The following is a 13,385-nucleotide window of genomic DNA, read 5'->3' on the forward strand; positions in this document are numbered from 1 at the left end:
CTTTTGCATTTAGGTCTGTGAGCTATTTTGAGTTAATTTTTGTGAAGTGTGAATGTGTCTAGATTCTTTTCTTGCTTGCTTTCTTGCTTCCTTGCTTCTTTTCTTTTTTTTTTTTTTTGTTTCCAGTTGTTCCAGCACCATTTGTTAAAAATGCTATTTCTTGCATTGTATTGCCTTTGCTGCTTGTCAAAGATCAATTGACTATATTTGTGTAGGTCTGTTTCTGGGCTCTTTCTCTTTGTCTATTAGTTTGCGCATACCACACTGTTTGATTACTCTAGCTTTATTTTCTTGAAGTTGGGTAGTGTCAGTCCTCCTATTTTGTTCTTCTCCTTCAATACTGTGTTGGCTATTCTGGGTCTTTTTCTCCTCATATGAACTTTTGATTCACCTTGAATAACTTGCTGGGATTTTCATTGAGATTGCGTTAAATCTTTAGGTCAAGTATTGAGTCTTCCTACCTATGAACATGGAATATCTCCTCATTTATTTAGTTCTTCCTTGATTTCTTTCAAGAGTTTTGTGGTTTTTCTCATATAGATCTTATACATATTTTGTTAGATTTATACCTATTTCATTTTTTGCAGTGTTAATATAGATAGTAATTGTGTTCTTAATTTCATGTTTGACGCTGATATATAGGAAAGTGATCAACTTTTGTATTAATCTGAAATCTTGCTATAATTGTTTGTTAGTCCCAGGAGTTTTTTTTTTCAATGTGGTTCTTTCGGTTTTTCTACGTAGAGAGTCAAGTCATCTGTGAACTAAGACAGTTTTCTTTCTTTCTTCCCAGTCTTCATACCTTTTATTTCCTTTTTTTTGTTTGTTTTATTGCATTAGTTAGGACTTGCAGTACTATGTTGAAAAGGAGTGGTAAGAAAAGGGACAGTCTTGCCTCGTTCCTGATCTTAGTAGATGTTCTCATGTTCTCACCATTAAGTATGATGTTAACTACAGATACTCTTTATCAAGTTGAAGAAGTTCCTCTCTATTTCTAGTTTACTGAGAGTTTCTACCATAAATGGTGTTGGATTTTGTCAAATGCTTTTTCTTTATCTAATTATGCAATCATGTGATCTTTCTTCTTTAGCCTGTTTTTTTTTTTTTTTGAGACGGAGTTTTACTCTTGTTGCCCAGGCTGGAGTGCAGTGGTGCCATCTCAGCTCACTACAACCTCCACCTTACGGGTTCAAGTGATTCTACTGCCTCAGCCTCCCAAGTAGGTGAGATTACAGGCATGCAACACCATGCCCAGCTAATTTTGTATTTTTAGTAGAGACGGAGTTTCACCATGTTGATCGGGCTGGTCTTGAACTCCTGACCTCAGGTGATCCACCCTCCCTCCTCGGCCTCCCAAAGTGCTGGGATTACAGGCATGAGCCATTGTGCCCAGCCTAGTCTGTTGAAGTGATGGATTACATTAATTGATTTTTGAATGTGGAACCGGCCCTACTTACCTGGCATAAATCTCACTTGATTGTGGTGTATAATTCTTTTTATACATTTTGCATATGATTTGCTAATATTCTGTTGAGGTTTTTTGCATCTATGCTCATGAGATATTTATTGGTTTGTAGTTTGCTTTTCTTGTCAAGACTTTGTCTGCTTTGGGTATTAGGGTGATGCTGACTTCATAGCATGAGTTAGGAAGCATTCCCTTTGCTTCTGTCTTCTGAAAGATCCTATGTAGAGTTGGTATAATTTCTTCTGTAAGTGCTTGGTAGACTTCATTAGTGAACCCTCTGGGCCTGGTGCTTTCTGTTTTGAAAAATTATTATTGATGCAATTTCTTCAATAGATATAGGCCTGTTCTTGTGAATTTTGGCAAATTATGTCTTTGAAAGAACTGGTCTGTTTATCTAAGTTATCAAATTTGTGGGCATAGAGTTGTTCGTAGTATCCCTTTATTATCCTATTTTTGTCCATGAGGTAGGTCTAAAGTGGTAGCCTCTCTTTTATTTGTTGTTTTTCTGAATTTGTGTTTCCTCTTCTTTCATCTTAGTTAGTCCAAGGCTTATTGATTGTGTTTATCTTTTGAACTAACTAGTTTTTGGTTTCATTGTTTTATTTCTGTTTTAGTTTTTATTATTTCTTTTCTTCTGATTACTTTGGATTTAATTTGCTCTTTTTCTAGTTTCCTGAGATGGAAGCTTAGATTATTAATTTTATTTTATTTTTATTTATTTATTTTTTGAGACAGAGTCTCACTCTGTTGCCCAGGCTGTAGTGCAGTGGTGCGATCCCAGCTTGCTGCAATCTCTGCCGCCTGGGCTCAAGGGATCCTCCCACCTCAGCCTGCCGAGTAGCTGGGACCACAGGCTACACGCCACCACACCTGGCTAATTTTTGTAGGTATAGGGTTTCACCATGTTGCCCACACTGGTCTCGAACTCCTGAGCTCAAGCGATCCACCCACGTTGGCCTCCCAAAGTGCTGGGATTATAGGCATGAGCCACTGCACCCAGCCAGATTACTGATTTTATATCTTTCTTCTTTACGAATATATGCATTCAGTGCTATAAATTTTCTTCTCAGCTGTTCTTTTGTTGCGTCCCACAAATTTTGATAAGTTGTGTTTCCATTTTTATTTAGTTCAAAATATTTTAAAATTTCTCTTGAGACTTTTTTCTTTGACCCATGTGTTATTTGGAAGTGTGTTTTTAAATCTCTGCATGTTTTGGGATTTTCCAATTATTGTTCTGTTTTTGACTTCTAGTTTAATTCCACTGAGGGAAGACATTGTATGCATGATTTCTATTTTAAATTTGTTATGGTGTGTTTTATGGCTCAGAATGTGGTCCATCTTGGTGAATGCTTTATGTGAGTTTGAAAAGAATGTGTGTTCTGTTTTTTTTTTCTTTTTTTGGATGAAGTAAGTGTAGGTGTCAGTTATACCCAGTTGATTGATGGTGTTGTTGAGCTGAACTGCGTCCTTACTGGTTTTCTGACTGCTGCATCTGTCCTTATAGAATGGTATTGAGGTCTCAAGCTATGATAGTGGATTTATCTATTTCTTCTTGCAGTTCTGTCAGCTTTTGTTTTACATATTTTGATTCTCCTTTCTTAGATATATAAATGTTTAGGATTATTATGTCTCCTTAGAGAATCAGCTCCTTTGTTGTTATGTAATGCTTCCTTTAATCCCAGTTACTTTCCTTGCTTTGAAGTCTACTCTGTCTGTCTGAAGTTAATATAGTTACTCCCCCTCTCTTTTGATTGGTGTTGGTATAGCTTTCTCCATTCATTTACTTTTAATCTACGTGTGTCTTTTTATGTAAGGTGGGTTTCTTGTAGATAACATACAATTAGCTCTTGTTTTTTGATCATCTCTGACATCTCTTTTAATTGATATCTTTCGAACACTGACACTCAAAGGGATAATTGGTTTTGATGGATTAATATCTATCGTATTTGTTACTGTTTTCTATTTGTTGCTTGATTTTTGTTCCTGTTTTTGTCTTCTACTCTTCTTTTTGTCTTTTATGCTTTTATTGAGCATTTTTTTATGATTCCATTTTCTCACCTTTCTTAGCATATCAGTTGTACTTTTTTTTAAACTGTTTTTTTTTTGAGTGGTTGCCCTAGGGTTTGCAATATGCATTTACAACTAATCCAAGCCCACTTTCGAGTAATACTATATCACTTCTCAGGTAGTTTATCTTATAATAGCAAAGTAATCCTAATTCCTCTCTCCCGTCCCTTGTATCATTGTTGTTACTAATTTCATTTACATTTATAAGCATACATAATATGTACATTATACACACACACACACACCCCGCCCCACACACACACACATACACACATATATAAGCTTACGTAATCAAGGAGTGGCCACTTCCAAAGTGTTTACATATATGTAGAACCAGAAACCAGCAGTCCTTTTATTTATTTTGAGTTCTATTCCAGATTTTTCCAGTGGAAATACATATTTGGAGTGAGAAACATCATAACAGTAGCATGTTTTTATAAAATAGACTTTTATAAGTTATTCAAAAGAGTTAGCAACTACTGTCTAATAATATAAGTTCCTCTAGAGCCCAGTAAAGAGATCTGTTTTTAAAAATAGGAAATTGAACCACCAAAATAAATAATACAGGATTTTGTTTTTCAAAGTGAAAGGTCAGATGCCATCAGGGAGCCAGCAGCAGTGTAGTGCTTCGATCATTTGGATTTGCATCCAGATCTGAATCTTTTCACATTCAGAGCCTCTAATCTTGGCAAGTTAGTCACTCAACCCAGTTTGTTCTTTTTAGAACAGATATGGTAGTGTCTATCCCACAGTGTCATTCTGAGGATAAGCTGCTGTAATTTATGTGTAGTCACTTGGTAAATTGTGAAGCACTCGCTCTTATTTTAAGTGGAAGCACAACTGGCAGCAAGGACTTTGAATGTCTTCTGTTCCTATTAGATGACTTTCTATCACGCTTTCTAAGAAATATGTTTAAGCTTCTTGGATCTTCCTTCAGTGCTTTCTATACCTTCCTTTGCAATACAGGTTCTTAAATGTGAAGTGGAATTGATGGCCAGGATGGCAAAAACCATTGACAGCTTCACTCAGAATCAGACAAGGCTGGTGGTCATCATCGATGGATTAGATGCCTGTGAGCAGGACAAAGTCCTTCAGATGCTGGACACTGTACGTTTGCGCCACCTCAAAAGCTGCCATTGTTATGTTGTGGCACTTGAGAGAATGTTTGACTTCACAAATATCTAAAAATAGAACGGAATTGGTTTTTGTTTGAGTAGTTCCTATTTTGTGATTTTTCTTTTGTAAAAACAACCATTCTTTATACAGAAATGTAGCAAGAATAAATGTTTAGTCACAAAGATATTTAAATAATTTTAGCTTAATGGCACTGTGAGAAAAATGAATAGAGCATCTGTATTCATGAATGTTTCTCATGTGCATTGATTTACCTCTTTAGCAGACTGTAAATGTCTGAAAGAAGGACAATATTAATTTTCTTTGCAGGTTTTATCTATGTCAGATGACAACAAACCTAGACTGAGCTGTCAGTAAAATTTGCTTTTGTGCAGAATAAGTTTTGATGAAAAGAAATAGTAGTTTAGAAATATTGTCACCAAAAGGTAGCACATATTTTGAAGAGATGCCTTATTCTTTTGGACAATTTAAAATGTATGTCACAACTGTACATTTCTTCTGCCACAGGTCCGAGTTCTGTTTTCAAAAGGCCCGTTCATTGCCATTTTTGCAAGTGATCCACATATTATCATAAAGGCAATTAACCAGAACCTCAATAGTGTGCTGCGGGATTCAAATATAAATGGCCATGACTACATGCGCAACATAGTCCATTTGCCTGTGTTCCTTAATAGTCGTGGACTAAGCAATGCAAGAAAATTTCTCGTAACTTCAGCAACAAATGGAGACGTTCCATGCTCAGATACTACAGGTAAAGCTCAGGCTCCTAAAGTACTTTGAGTTTGAAATAGTTTTGTAGTTTCTTTTTGGCGACTCTCCTTTTAACCTTGAAAAATATTGTTGTTATTTCACATTTCTTTAAATATGATATACAACAGAATTTTGGTGTAAGTGATGCTGTCTTGATAAATTATTTAAGGGATACAGGAAGATGCTGACAGAAGAGTTTCACAGAACAGCCTTGGGGAGATGACAAAAGTTGGTAGCAAGACAGCCCTCAATAGACGGGTAAGATGCCATTGGCTTCGAGCTGTATGTTTGTATTGCTATTCATTTGAATACAAATAAAGATGATGACACTTAAATAATACTTTGTAAATATTGCATTAAACGCTTCAAATAAACATTATCATTTTAGTTTCCTTTCAGCTTCATGTGTTTCAGGGAATGTCTGCACCTAGAACCCTAGCAACTGTACTTCGTATAGGGGCCCCAACCTGTTCTCAGCCCAGGTGCTGCTCCTGATCCCTGGGATCTTAAAGCTTGCCAAATGATTTCATCCAGGGTTGAGAACCACTCTATTCATTCCTGGTCAGGTTGAGCTATGCCTGTTGCCACCATAGCAGTAGGGGAGAAAGGTTTGTAGTGTGAGAAAACTCCTGGCTTTGTCTTCCTGTTGGCCAGCCTTCCCTAAATGCTTGTGGGACGCTTACTCTTTTTTCTCTACCACATAGTAATTTGTGTCCTTCCCAGCCACTGGGGGTTTCTCCAAAACATTGGTTGTCCCTGACCTCCCCATCTTATTTGTATGGAACAAGGGCATGTTCTGTGTATATGTCTGTATGCATATGACAGGAAGATATTCACTTGCAGGGCAGTTGTGACAATGCCACTCACACTCAGTGAAGTTGGGCTAGTATCGGCATTATGTTTTTTTCTGGTTTGCTACCATTAAGTTTGGATGTCTTACTTTTTAAAAAAATGTCTTCAGTGACATTTTGATTTTATGCCTCTACCCTTTACAGATATGGATGCAAAGTTAATATGATGAATGACAGTTGACAGCACTAAATTCAGAGGCGCATATAACACCATTTTTAATTTCTTGCCTGGCACCCTTGGGTGCCCCATGGTTGCATCCATCCTTCCCTTGCATCGGGACCTTAGACAAGAGCACACCTTGGTTGTACCTGTTCCCCCTTTTATGAGATGGAATTCCTTTAGCCCACCCACCCTGAAGAGTGCCTTTCGTTCATGTGGCGATGTGAGGATAGTTAGAGAGGCTGTCCCTCAGTTTTCACATACTTTAAAATAACCTAAACATCAGGCCAGGTGCGGTGCTCATGCTTGTAATCCTAGCACTTTGGGAGGATGAAGTGGAAGGATCACTTGAGACCAGGAGTTCAAGACCAGCCTGGGCAACATAGTGACACCCTCTACATAAAATAGAAATAAACACATTAGCTGGATGTGGTGGTGCATGCCTGTAGTCCCAGCTACTCAGAAGGCTGAGGTGGGAGGATTGCCCAAGCCCAGAACATCCAGGTTGCAGCGAGCTATGATTGCCTTACTGTACTCCAGCCTGGGTGGCAGAGAGAGACCCTGTCTAATAATAATAATAACCTAAAAATCAAAATGCTGAATCCTTAAAACCAGACAAGGGCTTATTTGCTTTATTACTTAAGGGTTTCTATAAATAGCCAGACCCCATGGAGTTTGAATATCATTCTCTTTACACAATTCTGCCTACTTATAATCTTAAAAGCATTGAGCTTCCTCTAACTGTACCACTGTAACTTAAAATGCATCTGAAGCTAAACCGTAGCATTTCATGCAGTTGCTGTGAATATGACTTTACAATTGCTTTATGAAGATTCTACCTCACAGATAATAATAATTTATTACTGTATGATATTCCTCTTTGACTAAAACTTTGGATTTTTTTTTGTTATAAACATTTATTAACATCTCAAAAAGCCTTAAGTTCCTAGACTGGACGCGTGGGTTCCTTCTCACTGACGACGTGCTGTTTCAGGACACTTACCGAAGAAGGCAGATGCAGAGGACCATCACTCGCCAGATGTCCTTTGATCTTACAAAACTGCTGGTTACCGAGGACTGGTTCAGTGACATCAGTCCCCAGACCATGAGAAGATTACTTAATATTGTTTCTGTGACAGGTGACTTTTGTCTCTTATTGTCTATGATAGATAATAAGCTTTAGCATTCACAAAACCATTTAATTTCAGAAACAAAGGTATGTATTGTGTGTATATGTTTACATTGCTGAATACTGGCTTTATTTGTATTAAGTGCACTTAGTGAAGTCAGTTTTAGTTTTGACAATGAAAAGTCAGAACTGATATTATCAACTGTCGGCTGTATACCATTATTTTAAAACTTTATTATTTAAAAAATCTTTTGCTTCAAGTTTAATTTTTCTTTCACTATAAAGATAATTTTATTCTGATTTGTATTACTGAGTATAAACTTATAATTTAAAATGTTGAAATTCAGATGTTATATGCTATTTTTTTAAAATTTTCATATGATATTTTGAATAAAAAATATTGACAATAACATTGAGGATTATTGCCCTGTGCCTGAAGTCCCTGCATGGAATTCTGCCTTGTGAATTCCTCCTTGCTCATAGCTTCAGGGCAACCACATAAATACTTGTAATTTAGTTTGTAAAATATATGTCTCTTTGCAGGGTATTGATTGGTACTTTGTAATATTTACTAGTGTTAACTCTATTATGAAAGTTATACTAGAATTGTGTTTAATATTGTTGGGGTTCATGCTGTGAACTGTATTCCAAGTGAGGTTGTATCTAATATACTTACAATATTTTTGGTACTTAAGTTCCTTTAAGTGAGTTCTCAAGCCTCACTGTATTTATGTTCAACAATGGGAATGTTTTAGTATGTTATCAACATATATGTATTCATTTAACAAATGTGTAGCGAGTGTCTGCCTTATGTCAGGTAACGTTTCTGGGCATTGTGGAGATAAGCAGTGAACAAGATAAAGTCTCTGCCCTAATAGAGAAAGCCAAAAGATATAACGTCACAGAATGATGTGTGTCATGAAAACAAGACTGTAAACAGATGGCCTTCCCTCTCACTCGAAAATTACTCCCATCAACACACAGATTGTTGCTCCCTTCCCAAGAAAAGCTGCTCTTGACTGTACCTCTGCCTCTAGCTACTACCCCATTTCTCAGCAAAGCTCCTCAAAAGACTTGTCTGTCCCTGTGTCTCATATTAATCTCTCTCTGTTTTCTCTAACTTATTCCAATAATCTCTTGCTCTCAGTTCAGTAAAATTGCATTTTCAAGGTCACCAATGGCTTCCATGTTATAAAACTCAGTGGCCAGGCCAGTGCTCATCTTATTTGACCCCATTAGTGGTGTTTGACAGTGTGTTGATCACTCTTCCTCTTTGAAAAATTTTCTTCCTTTGGCTTCCAGAATGCCACACCGACTGGATTTCCTCCTTTTGCGCTGGTGGTTAGCCTTCATCTCCCTTTGCCATTTAGCATTGGAATGCCCTTGGGTGCGTTTCTTGGAGTTCTCCTTTTCTATTTAGAACTGCTACCTTGGCGACCGCATTTACTCTGAAAGGCTTAAATGCCATCTATATGCCAGTGAGTCTCAAATATGTATCTTCAGCCCTATAGCTCTTCAGTTGCTTGTTTGACATCTAATGGTGTCAATATATATCTGACACATAATATGTCCACAATTGAATGTTTGATTCTCTGACTCAAACTTCATCCATCCATGTCTTTCGTACCTATTAATCCAACTCTTTTCCAGTTCCTTAAGTAAGAAAATCTTGATCTTTCTTTCATATACTACCACCAATCTACTAGTAAATTCTGTAGCACTGTTTTCAGTCTATTTCCAGAAGATGAGCACTGTTCGCCATTTCTGGCATACCATCCTCATCAGATACATTATCATGTTCTACCTTTATTAATTATGGAAATAGTCTAACTGGTCTCTACTCCTGTCTTTTTCTCTCTACAGCCTATTCTCCATACGGCAACCACAGTGATTCTTTTAAAATAGAAGCCAGTCATGTTATTCTCTGCTCAGAACTCTGTAATGTGTCCTCATTTCACTGAAAACAAAAATCTAAGTCCTTATAGTTTCCTACAAAGCCCTTTATGATCTGATTTTCTGCATCCCCTTCCTCCTTCTGACCTCATCTCCCACCATTCTCCTCCTCCATCCCTTACTGACTTCTTTCCTGTTCCTTGAAAATGTCAGATATGCTCCCATCAAAAGGCTCCTCCTGCAATTGCTATTTCTTCTGCCTGTACAGATTGTTCTTTGGATATATGCATCATGGGGTTTCTCACTTCCTTTTAAGTCTTTGCTTAAATGTCAGCTTTTCTACAAGATCTTCCCTCACCATCTCGTATAAAATGACATCTTCTTTGGTATGCCTTGTGTTACCTGTTCCCTGCTTTGTTTTACTCAACAGAAAAAATCACCTCTAATTCACTACATCATTTACTTTTTTGTTTGTTTGTTTCTTTGGTTTTTGTTTGTTTCCCCTCAGTAGAATTTAAAATCCATGTGGCAAAGGTTTTCTATCTATCTTTCTTTCCTTCTTTTTTTTTTTTTTTTGAGACAGAGTCTCACCGTGTCTCCCAGGCTGGAGTGCAGTGGCATGATCTCGGCTCACTGCAACCTCCGCCTTCTGGGTTTAAGTGATTCTCCTGCCCCAGCCTCCCAAGTAGCTGGGATTACAGGCATGTGCCACCACGCCCGGCTAATTTTTGTATTTTTAGTAGAGATGGGGTTTCTCCATTTTGGTCAGGCTGGTCTTGAACTCCTGATCCGCCTGCCTCGGCCTCCCAAAGTGATGGGATTACAGGCATGAGCCGCTATGCCCGGCATTCCATCTGTCTTTCTTATTGCTGTTTTCTCAGTACCCAGAACAATGTCTAGAACACTGTTGTTGAATGACTAAGAGACCTGAATGAAGTGGGAACTGAGTTTTATATCTGTCTTGAGAAAAGCATCTTAACAGGAGGAAGAGCAAGTGTGAAGGCTCTGGGGTAGAATTCCAGCAACAGCTGGAGGCCAGTGTGGTTGCACTTTGGGGATCAAAAGAGAATAGTGGGAAGTATGTCAAAGAACTAGCCACTGGCTGGGTGCACTGGCTCACCCCTCTAATCTCAGCACTTTGGGAGGCTGAGGCAGGTGGATCACCTGAGCTCAGGAGTTCAAGACCAGCCTGGCCAACATGATGAAACCCCGTCTTTACAAACAATACAAAAATTAGCAGGCGTGGTGGTACACACCTGTAATCCCAGCTACTCAGGAGGCTGGGGCAGGAGAATTGCTTGAACCCAGGAGGCAGAGTTTGCAGTGAGCCGAGATTGTGCCACTGTGCTCCAGCCTGAGTGACAGAGTGAGACTCCACCTTAAAAAAAAAAAAAAGAAAAAATCTAGCCCCTGGGTAGTTCACTTTGAGGCTTACAGGCCCCAAATCCATAGGAAGGATTTTGGATTATATTTAGACATTTTCAGACACTCTAAAGAGGACCAAATTAACATCATTTAATAGTTGATACTGAGATACACATTTTTAAAATAATGATGTTTACACATTTCAGAATAGAAAGAAAATATCTTCCTAAAGCCACATTTCAAATGTACGAATTTCTCTAATATTATTCTGACTATACAGTAGACTTTCCAATTGTTAAATCAGAGATATTTGTCTTTTATGTCTCATCAAATATAACTCTGCCTATGAAAAATTTCTAAGTAAAATTTTCATTTTATAAAAGCCTCTAACACCATTAGTTTCATTGCCTAAAAGTGCTATGTTGAAAAATAACTTACAGGTTTAAATCTGTGTGTTTAATGAAATTTTGATTTCTTTTTTTTGTGATGTTTTCCATTTCATTGGGTAACATTAGTTGGAAGTGTGTAGGGAAATATATTTTATTGGAAAGGATAGAATTTGAAGGCAAGAGACTTGGGTTTGAGTCACGGGCATGTTACTTCCTAGCCTCTTGAATCCCCATTTCCCATGTATGCAAAAGTGTATGTTACCCACCCAACACCATGCAAATAGTTGTTGCTATTAGGAAAGTCATTCAATAGAGAGATTAATATCAGAAAATAATTTGAGGTTTTAGTAGATAAATATTGATAAGTATTTAGTTGAGTGGTTTCCTAATTAAAAATTGTGCTGTATCAAATGTACTTTATTTCAAATTTGTTTTATTGGATTATTTTGGAAGATAAGATTAAAAAATTATCTTAGACATATTCGTTGTTCAGAATTTTCTTTTGATATTGCTTTCTTTTTAGCTAATTATAGGCTAGATATATTCTTAGGATGCAATATTTATTTTTATTCACTCATTATAGGCTAGATATATTCTTAGGATAGAATATTTATTTTTATTCAGTCATGCTTTTTTTTTGTTTTTTTTCGAGATAGTCTTGCTCTGTCCTCCAGGCTGGAGTGCGGTGGTGTGATCTTGGCTCACTGTAACCTCCACCTTCCAGGTTCAAGTGATTCTCCTGCCTCAGCCTCTCGAGTAGCTGGGACTGCAGGTGCCTGCCACCACGCTCGGCTAATTTTTGTATTTTCAGTAGAGGCGGGGTTTCACCATGTTGGCCAGGCTGGTCTTGAACTCCTGACCTCAAATGATCCTCCCACCTCTGCCTCCCAAAGTGCTGGGATTACAGGTGTGAGCCACCACACCTGGCCTATTCACTCATACTTTTAAAATAGTTTTCCAGTTGTCTCTGTCTACCGGTTCTTTCATGACTTTGCATGCATGCATGGTGCATTTGCTGTTCCTTTTGTCTGAATGTCCTCACTCTGCTTCCCTTGTCTCTGCCAGCTCGTGCCTTCCCACCAGACTAACTTGGGTTCATCCTTCATCGCTTAGTTCTAGTGGTTAGTTACATTCTTTTTTTTTTTTGTCTTTTTCTTTTTAGTAGTTATATTCTTAAGGAAATCTTCCCTTAACTGCCGCTTCTAAATTTGGTGCTCATTTTCTCTTTTCACACAGCACTGTGTGTATATCTCCAGCATAGCCATATCTCCATCAAATGCTCACATCTCACCTTCCAGGGAAGAGGAATCCAGCCATGAAAATATAATTTCTGTGTATGAGCAGATTTGCTGAGGAAGTGAGGGCCTGGTGATATAGGAAGAATTGGATTGGGGCTTATATATCTATATCTATATGTATATCTATATCTATCTATATATCTATATGTATATATCTGTTAGTAGTAGGGAAAGGAATAACTCATATTGGAACTAAAACAAATAGGTATCTTAGTCTATATACAAACAAAATTGATAATGATGAAGTAAAATTGACAATGTTTGAAAATTTAACAACAGTATCAGCAGCTCAGAATTTCTACCAAATCATGGTGAAACATGATACAATGAAACAAGGCATCCGTTCTGAAAGTTTGAGGATTGCGACTGTCTACATGTACACAAGCCTAGTGGTAGAACAGCAAATCAGAGTCCTCAGAAAATCCCAGCAATAGACAGGGTTGTTTTAAAATACGTAAATAATAAATATTAGAAACATTACAACTCAGTTGGTAGGTTACTTACATAGACCACCCTTAGTATGTGAAAATGAAAGCCTGTGGGATTGCCCATTCATCTATAATACAACGAGAATGGACTGGCATATTTGGATCTGTTTATAGTCCATCAATAGGATCTCAGCAGATGGCACTTTAGAGGATTGGGGTCCATTGTGGGTGAATGGATGTTCTGCTCAATGATCGTGGGTGGCGTTGAACTGTGTGACACAGTTCTGAAAGATGTTTGCCTGCATATATGTGGTCGAAAAAGTATATCTCACCAGTGGCAAATCAAACAACCAAAAAATTGCTTTAGAATTAAAATTGTGTTTAAGCCCTAAAAGCTTTACTTAATGCAGCTCTTTGGATTTTAGAAGCCATGGCAGTACTAGATTTGAATTTGTA

At 37.6% G+C, this 13,385-nt stretch overlaps 1 protein-coding gene across 12 annotated transcripts in view; it reads left to right on the forward strand.

The window, feature by feature from the left end:
- Positions 1-13,385, forward strand: part of KIDINS220 (kinase D interacting substrate 220) — a 116,406-nt gene that overhangs the window by 53,361 nt on the left and 49,660 nt on the right. For all 12 annotated transcript variants that reach the window (XM_031007907.3, XM_031007910.3, XM_055377456.2 and 9 more), the window contains 4 exons: positions 4,499-4,639; positions 5,174-5,417; positions 5,586-5,674; positions 7,422-7,566. In XM_031007907.3, the coding sequence (XP_030863767.3) occupies positions 4,499-4,639; positions 5,174-5,417; positions 5,586-5,674; positions 7,422-7,566 (619 nt within the window). The remainder of the gene's footprint in view (positions 1-4,498; positions 4,640-5,173; positions 5,418-5,585; positions 5,675-7,421; positions 7,567-13,385) is intronic.

Source organism: Gorilla gorilla, chromosome 12 (genome assembly GCF_029281585.2).
Source record: "Gorilla gorilla gorilla isolate KB3781 chromosome 12, NHGRI_mGorGor1-v2.1_pri, whole genome shotgun sequence".
Taxonomy (NCBI): Eukaryota; Metazoa; Chordata; class Mammalia; order Primates; family Hominidae; genus Gorilla; species Gorilla gorilla.